The 7,641-nt window shown below is 46.0% G+C and overlaps 1 protein-coding gene across 1 annotated transcript; it reads left to right on the top strand.

The window, feature by feature from the left end:
* The first annotated feature begins 194 nt into the window (after window positions 1–194).
* NUP42 (nucleoporin 42) lies at window positions 195–4,726 on the top strand. The gene is made up of 7 exons (XM_065752019.1): window positions 195–314; window positions 400–643; window positions 1,854–1,948; window positions 2,268–2,344; window positions 2,446–2,532; window positions 3,880–3,964; window positions 4,095–4,726. Exons 1-7 carry the CDS (start codon window positions 218–220, stop codon window positions 4,661–4,663), a joined length of 1,254 nt encoding a protein of 417 aa, XP_065608091.1. The 5' UTR covers window positions 195–217; the 3' UTR covers window positions 4,664–4,726.
* The last annotated feature ends 2,915 nt before the right edge of the window (window positions 4,727–7,641 follow it).

Below are 7,641 nucleotides of genomic sequence, written 5' to 3'. Positions count from 1 at the left end.
GCTGATGTACGCCGCTCATTTCCTCCTCGACTTCAGTTTTACTACGGGCCTGCGCCGTGCTGAAATTCGTACTAGTCGCTTGTAGAAGTTTCGCCCGTCCTGCGCCGTCGCGCTCAGCGGCGCTGGGGGGCGGTGCCACCCGCGCGTCCCGCCCGCGGCGCGGCGCTGCTCTCTGACGTCACGGCGGTGGCAGTTGGGGCTGCGGGCGGTGGTGGCCATGGCTATCTGCCAGTTCTTCCTGCAGGGTCGCTGCCGCTTCGGTGACAGATGCTGGAACGAGCATCCCCGCGGCGGCGGGGGGCGGCCCCACTCAGGTACCGGGCTGCGGAGGGGCGGGCTCCGGTGGGAGTGGGGGGGGCTTCTCGATCGAATCGCTTCACGGCCTTTCTTTTTCGTTAGCGGGTCCTGCCAGAGGCGGAGGAGGATGGGGTGCCGCGAGCCAGAGGTACAGCAACGTTGTCCAGCCCCCGGTGTTTAAGCACAGCACGTGGAGTGGCAGCGGTGGCGGAGGAGGAGGACGCTCTGCTGCCTCTGGTTTTGGATCGCCGGACAGCAGAAGTGCGGGCTTCACACAGAACAGGTTCTCTGCGTTAAGCGCTGCAAACCCTGAGGACGGCTTCAGTGATGAAGAGCAGAGGCTTCTGTGAGTTATCGCCCTGTCCCCTGGAAAGTGCTGAGAACGAGCTGGGTAACTGCGTACTGCCTTTGGGATACAGACAGGACGTTATCCCGAGGATGGAAGCCGGGCCGCGCGGGGAGACTGTAGGAAATACTGCTTCATTTCATTATCTGGAGTTCCCCTGTCGCAGGAAGAGAGCAATCTTAGTTTTGAGCCTGGGTAGGGCAGCTGGACGGCTGCGATCCCAGGAAGACAGAACAGTGGAGGGTGGTGAGGGAGAAGCTAAGATCTCGGCGCTTGAAATTAAAGGTTCCAAGCACCTTAAATGGCATTTCAGCTGTTTAAAAATTACACTGTTACTTGGCTTAGCTTCCTGATATTAAAGACAACAAATTGCATTATGTACATTGAAATTAATGAGCCTTGGTTTCAGACCTGGTTGAAAGTTATTGGCCTGCTTGAGCCCATGGCCAGGCAGGTGGCAAGATGCAACAAGCAGTGTGATTTCCTGAACAAAGTTCTGCAACCAGGAAAATGAGCAACCCTAGCACCTTCCATTGCTTTTTAAGATTATGTTAAGAAAATGTTTGAACAGAATATTTATCTGGCTTCTGAAACGTATGTTGTGTTGCAAACATTAGAAATACTTGCCATGATCCTTTTTTGTTAGGAAATCTGCTTCTACGCTTTAACCTCCACTTTAACCATTTGGATTTCATTCTTTTCCTGTAACGTCGGTGTGCTTTTGCTAAGTTTGGATTTCAGTGCACTTGATTCATTAGCAAAATAAAGGGAAAAGTTACAGAACTCTTCTAAATCCTCCACCCCTTTACTGAGTTCTGCAGTTTAATAGTGTGCATGTTCATTAATATGTAAAAGCATCTAATACTAAAAAGGTTTTCGATTTTATTGTGGTGCAACAGATTCAGGGAAAACCCTGCAGCAGTGTATGCCACCCAAGGATTAAAAATCCTTTCTGTGCTTTTATTTCCCTTAACGATCTGACTGGATGTACTTGCAGCTAGATGATGCAGTAGAACTCTCTGAAGGGACATCTATATATCCAGCAGTGACTGTATTTTCCTTCACACATAATTGTATGCTTCTGTTGTTCTCCCTGAGTAGCGTCCTGTTGAATTAATTTGAATGGTTTGGGGTATTTGAGTTTGACTTTGCTTTTTGTGTTTTTGTTCTGACCATGTGGTTTCCTCTTTTGTTATGTTTTGTTTTCTAGTGATTGCATAGCAAAAGACATAGCAATCTGGGAATCTTCTGGACAATGGATGTTTTCATGTTACTCACCGGTGAAAGACAAGCCCAATGTTTCAGGTAGGTAGTATTTTTAGTGTTGCTGCATGCTGCTGCTGTTTAGAATGTACTTTTATACTTGTCCACACTGCTGTGTCTAAAGGGAATGGTTTGCAAGGCGATTTCTGGCCTCGTGGTGTAGTGGTGTAGCAGGGAGGAGCGTTGGATTCTGGTATTTGTTTTGCACGTTCACACCTCTGAAGTTCAGTTGTGAGTCCTTTTTGTCTCCCAGCTATCACTGACTTACTGCAGGTGATGTAGCGAGGGCAGGTTCTGTTAGAAATATGGAGGGCAGGGTTGTATTTCCTTTGAAGCATGATGATGGGTTTCCTCCCTGCAGGCTTTCATGAGATCTCAGCTGAGGAGATGCGTCTGGAGTATTATAACTGCGCAGAAAACAATAACACTGGGAGCTACGTAAGTGTTTCAAACCACTGACCCTCTGTGTGGATGTGTTCATGCTGCTTCTTTTTCTTTTAATCCTTAATAAAAGCACGTTTGTGTTTTCCCGTGTCCAGGTAAATTCTATCAATCAGTTTGTGCAGGAGTGGAGAAACAGGCTGCAGGAGTTGAAGGCTTCAAATGCCTCAGGAAAAGCCTCATTGGTAAGTGTTAAAGAAAGATAAAATATTTCACTTTCCAATACTGCCTTTCTCTGAAATCTTGAGGGAAGGTTTTTCTTAGAACTTGCAGTCTTTTAGACAGTGCCCACTCAGCTGTCTTGCTAACACCGACATTAGTTTCTGTTCAAAAGGCTGTTAGTGAAACAGTTTCTTTGGCTCTACGGTTGTAATATGCATCCTTGCTTTTAATGAAGACATCTTGCAAATTTTCCATGGATACCGTAGCTGTTATCAAAGCATTTACATACATTCTTAGTAACTTATATAAGTAGGTATTGCTTTGAACATCTTAGGACACGGTTTTACTATCAAGTGTATGTGGTAGGGCCTTAATACCTGAGACTTGTTTTATTCCTACACCGAGTGTCAGTTATAATGGCAACTGTTCTGAGAATCTCAACCATGATGTGCTATACTCTGGCACTGTAACTATGCCACGAGTAACTTCGGGCATGGAAGGATTTAGCTGACCAGCAGCATGAAGATCTTGAGAGTAATCTCAGAGTGCTTCTGTGAGCATTAGAGAAACTGGAAATTTTGGAGGGAGGAATTACGTAAGGGAGTAATGGCAGTTTGAAATCTGAAGTGTCTCTTTCTTCTATGTGTTTTTTACTGATGATAGATAGAAGAGTCTGAGTGAATACCTGAGCACCGTGTGAGTCAGATGAACACGGAAATGGGTGCACACAGCTTAGGCTCTTACATCTACCTTTGTCTGGAATTGTGAAATCAGAATTGCTTGCAAGTTGTATTATACATCTAACTCATTAGTTAACTAAGGCAGGTAGTGAATCAGGGTGATTCTGCTTAGCAAGATAGTAGCTGGATTTGGGGTTTGGAAAACTATAATTGCAAGCCTCATGGAAATTACACCGATTTCAGGTTGTGTTTTGGTCATGTAATAATTGTGAGTCATATGGGTCAGAAGAGGACACTCAGCAGAACAGTTAAAGCCAGTATTAAGTGATCAGGGAGGTGGCCTAAGACCATTTAGGTGAAGTCTACATGAAGTGCATTGAAGCAGTGATGGAGATAGAGTCATAAAACAGTCTAGAGAAAATGAGATGAGAATGAGCACTCCAAAAGGTTTTGGTCATTACAATTAACTTTTGCCTGTCAGTCAACAGATCTTTGCTGCTAGAGTGTTTGACAGAGAACAGCCTTAGAGCATTTTCTTTACAGCTGCAATTGTTTGCGATCAGTGTCTAATTACCTTTGTCTGATTAGCTTAAATTGGATGGCACACACCTTTTTGCTTTAAGGATTGATTGAAAGATACTTGCCTGTGATGGAATGTAGTTTTAATGTATGTACTTGGACCTTTTTCAGCTATCTCAGTTAAAGAATGCGGTCACTCAGACCTCACCTTCTGTTGGATTTGAAGGACAGCAAGCCTCAAGCTTTGGGTTGCCAAGTAAGTTTCTGCATAACAAACCAGCAATGGAACATATGTTTTTAAATTTTCTTCTTTATTGAAATGCAGCAGTGCTTCGTTATTGCACGTGTACCCATTCTGAATGTTCTTTTGCATTTCCTAATTGCAGGCTTTCCTGTGAACAGCAGCAACAGTGCTAGCAGTTTCTCCTTTAAAGCAAACGTCCCATCTGGAAATGCTCCAGCTTTTGGGAGCTTCGCTGCTGCCTCCAACCCTCCTGCGTTGGATGTGACATCCTCCCCCACCATTCCCCATCCCGGTGGGTTTGGCGATTCATCAGCTCCATCTGCAGCCTCCTTCTCATTTAAGACCTCGAGAACGAGCAGTGGCTTTGGAACTTCAGGGCTTTCAGGCTTTGGAGGTTCTGCTGCTGTGGACTCTTCCAGCACTGCTCCACTCACAGTTCCTGGAACTCCTAATACAGCGACAGGAACTTCTTCCTCAAGTTCAAGCAGCCCTTGGATTGCACAGACTGTTGCTGCCTCTGGACATAACTTAACAACTGCACCTTCTGCAGTCACAAACAGTGTTGCATCAGAGAAGCTATATACGCCAAGGAGTGAATTAACAGCTGAAGAGTTGCAGCAGTTTGAAGCAAAAAGGTTCACGGTGGGGAAAGTACCTCTTAAACCGCCACCCGCAGACCTTTTATTTCTTCCAGACTCAATTTTTTTCTGAACTTACCTGTCTTAGTAGCTGTTCTGTGACACCTCCAATAAAGAATGCAGCAACAAATTGGAATGCATTCCTCTGCTTTCAATATTCATTTCATCTTTTACTGCTTTGCAGTAATATGCCTTATGGTGCACAATGAACATCCCCATTTTTCTGCATAACCCACTGAGTGGATCCAGGTCCCTGAGTAAAAACAGGTCTACAGAGAGGCTTGCTCTTTCTGGAAGCTGAAAAGACCCATCTGCTTTTTAACAATCCATTGTGTCCTTCCATTTTACCAGAAGCTGGTGCATAAAGGGATGTAGTAAACCCACTCAGTACCATGATCTTTGGCCTAACGATTTACAAGAGAATTTCTGAAATGAGTCCCATTATTTGACTCGGTTCTTTCTGCAGAGCCATGTCGCTGTCAAACTTGTTTCTCGAGACCTAAGATGGTGTTTCAGGCAGTAGCATGGGGTAATACACATGTTGGCAGTCCAAGTCTATTTGAACCACCTCAATTTGGCAGCTCTATCTACCTGTTAGTTATCTATGTTGTTGTTCTTCACCAGTGCATCTCTTGGGCACACAAGCATCTATCCACACAACGCACCTTTACAACCGTACTCTCTATTCAGGCAGTCACATCCTTCCACAGTTAGCAGCCCAGGTAGGCTTACCCCTTTGTTGCCAGTTGCTTTGTTGCCATTGCTGTGTCCACCTGCCTCCATAAGGCATTTGCCACCATCCACGAGTCAGAGTAAAGAGACAGCGCTGGCCACCTCCCCATTCATCACTGCCTAAGGCCAGTTGGATGGCCTTTACCTCTGCAAATTGGCCTCTGCAACTTGTCATGTAGGGCTCCACACAGCAGCTTTCCATCTGCAATGCTTCCTCACAGTATGACATGATCTGTTAGTCGACAGGGCATATTTCTTTCTGTTTTCTGGTTGTTCGTTGTATGGTGGGGCCTCTTTAACATGCAATACTTCTCCCGGTGATGTTCCAAACTTTTTACCTTCAGGCTAGTCCATGATTGCTTCTAAGATTCCTGGACTAATGATGTTCTCCATCCGAGCTCGCTGTGTAACCAGGGCAATGCACTTACTCCAAGTGGTATCAGTAGCATGATGTGTGGAGGGAACCACACATCAGTCGAGGTGCTAAAAGGAGCTGCATTTCAGTGCCGACTACTTCAGAAGCAGCCCAAACCCCCTCATATGTGACTAGCATTTCAGTTGCAGTGGAGCACTCTTTGGAGCCCTGGTACGTTCAACTCCAGAATCCAGGGGGTCGGCCTCAGGACTCTCCTGAGGCTCTTTGCCACACACTCCAAGTGGGGCCTCTCTCCAGAAGCAGTGTACAGAATGTATTTTATATAACATCCCGTCCCTCCTGGCCCTGGGGACATGGCACGGGCTAGCTCCTGTTTAATTTGCTCAAAAGCCTGCTGCTGCTCATGGCCCCATGCAAAATTATACTTTACACACCTCCTGATGAAGGAGCTGATAATGAGGCTACAGTTCATGATTTTGCATTCTCCAATTGCCCACTACACCCAGAAAAGACTGCCTCTTTCTTACAAGAAACAGCACTAATTTTGTTGACTGTGTCTGTTGGGATGTGATGACAGCCATCTTGCCACTTCACTCCTAGCAACTGAATTTCCTGTGCAGGTCCTTTCACTTAGTTTCACTTCATAGCAAAACCAGCTTGCAGGAGGATCTGGATTATTCTTTCTCCTTTTGAAAACTTCCTCTGCTGTTTTCAACACTTTACTGTCCGGCCCGGTTCCGTGACGATTGGTGCGGGGGACCCACAGACCCACGCCCCGGGAAAGGGGAAGGGGGAAAGGGAAAAGGGAAAAAGGAGATGGGCCTAGAAACAAAACAGCGGCAACAGCCTGAGGAGGAAAGCTAATTTACTAAATAGATATAGGAAAGCAAAATAACACTGTATAATACAATAGAATTGGAAACCGAAGGCCTTACGCTAACGCTGAAGGCGGACAGCAGCAAGCACCCACTGCTGAGTCGATCCCAAAGGAAAGAGAATGTCCCGTGACACACACACAGTTTTTATCTCTTCCCTCTAAGCATAAATACGTAAAAATGCAAAGCATCACAAAGTCCTCTGGGGAATGTAGTTCTTCTTCTCTTCTGAGACAGGTACACCCATAACTATCGATGATCCATGGAGCTGGAGCATTAACTCTTTAACTCTTAATGCACTACATGATGTTTTGATGTGGAATACCAATACCAGAGATCATGAAACCATGACAGCTGTACTGCCCCTCACAATAATGTCATCAATGTACTGCAGGTGCTCAGGAGCTCTGCCCCATTCCAATGCAGTTTGGATCAACCCATGAGAAGTGGTTGGGCTGTGTTTTCACCCCTGGGGCAAACAGTACCAGGAGTACTGAATGCCCCTCCAGGTAAAAGCAACCTGTGGGCAACATTCTGTGGCCAAAGAAATGGACAAAAATGCATTGGCAATGTCAGTGGTGGCATATCACTTGGCTGCTTTTGACTCCAGTTCATACTGGAGTTGTAACATGTCCGGCACAGCAGCACTCAGTGGGGGTGCGACTTCATTCAGGCCACTGTAATCTACCGTCAGCCTCCATTCTCCACTGGCTTTACACACCGGCCATATGGGGCTGTTAAAAGGTGAGTGAGTTTTGCTGATCGCTCCCTGGCTCTCTAGCTGATGAATTAACTTATGAATGAGGAGCAATGAATCCCTGTTAGTGCAGTACTGCCATCTGTGCACCGTTTCTGTAGCAATCGGTACCTGTTGCTCTTCCACTTCTGGCAACCTCACGAGAAATGATGGATCTTCAGACAGGCCAGGCAAAACAGCCAGCTGCTTGACATCTTCAGTGTCTAAAGCAGCTATTCCAATGGCCTGTTGATATCCTTTTGGATCCTTAAAATACCCCCTTCTGAGGTAATTGATACCAAGCATACATGGAGCCCCTGGGCCACTCACAA

This window comes from Cyrtonyx montezumae, unplaced genomic scaffold (genome assembly GCF_038088225.1).
Source record: "Cyrtonyx montezumae isolate F1298 unplaced genomic scaffold, pur_monq_1.0 scaffold_8, whole genome shotgun sequence".
Taxonomy (NCBI): Eukaryota; Metazoa; Chordata; class Aves; order Galliformes; family Odontophoridae; genus Cyrtonyx; species Cyrtonyx montezumae.
The sequence above is the reverse complement of the archived record's forward strand: the minus strand, read 5'-3'. Positions and strand labels throughout refer to the sequence as shown.

What these genes read in the sequence shown, in the direction of transcription:
- NUP42 (XM_065752019.1), top strand. Translation starts at nt 218, where the DNA reads ATGGCTATCTGCCAGTTCTTCCTGCAGGGTCGCTGCCGCTTCGGTGAC. An exon ending in CGGGGGGCGGCCCCACTCAG is followed by an intron (nt 315 to 399) that starts GTACCGGGCTGC and finishes CTTTTTCGTTAG; the next exon opens with CGGGTCCTGCCAGAGGCGGA. An exon ending in ACAATAACACTGGGAGCTAC is followed by an intron (nt 2,345 to 2,445) that starts GTAAGTGTTTCA and finishes TCCCGTGTCCAG; the next exon opens with GTAAATTCTATCAATCAGTT.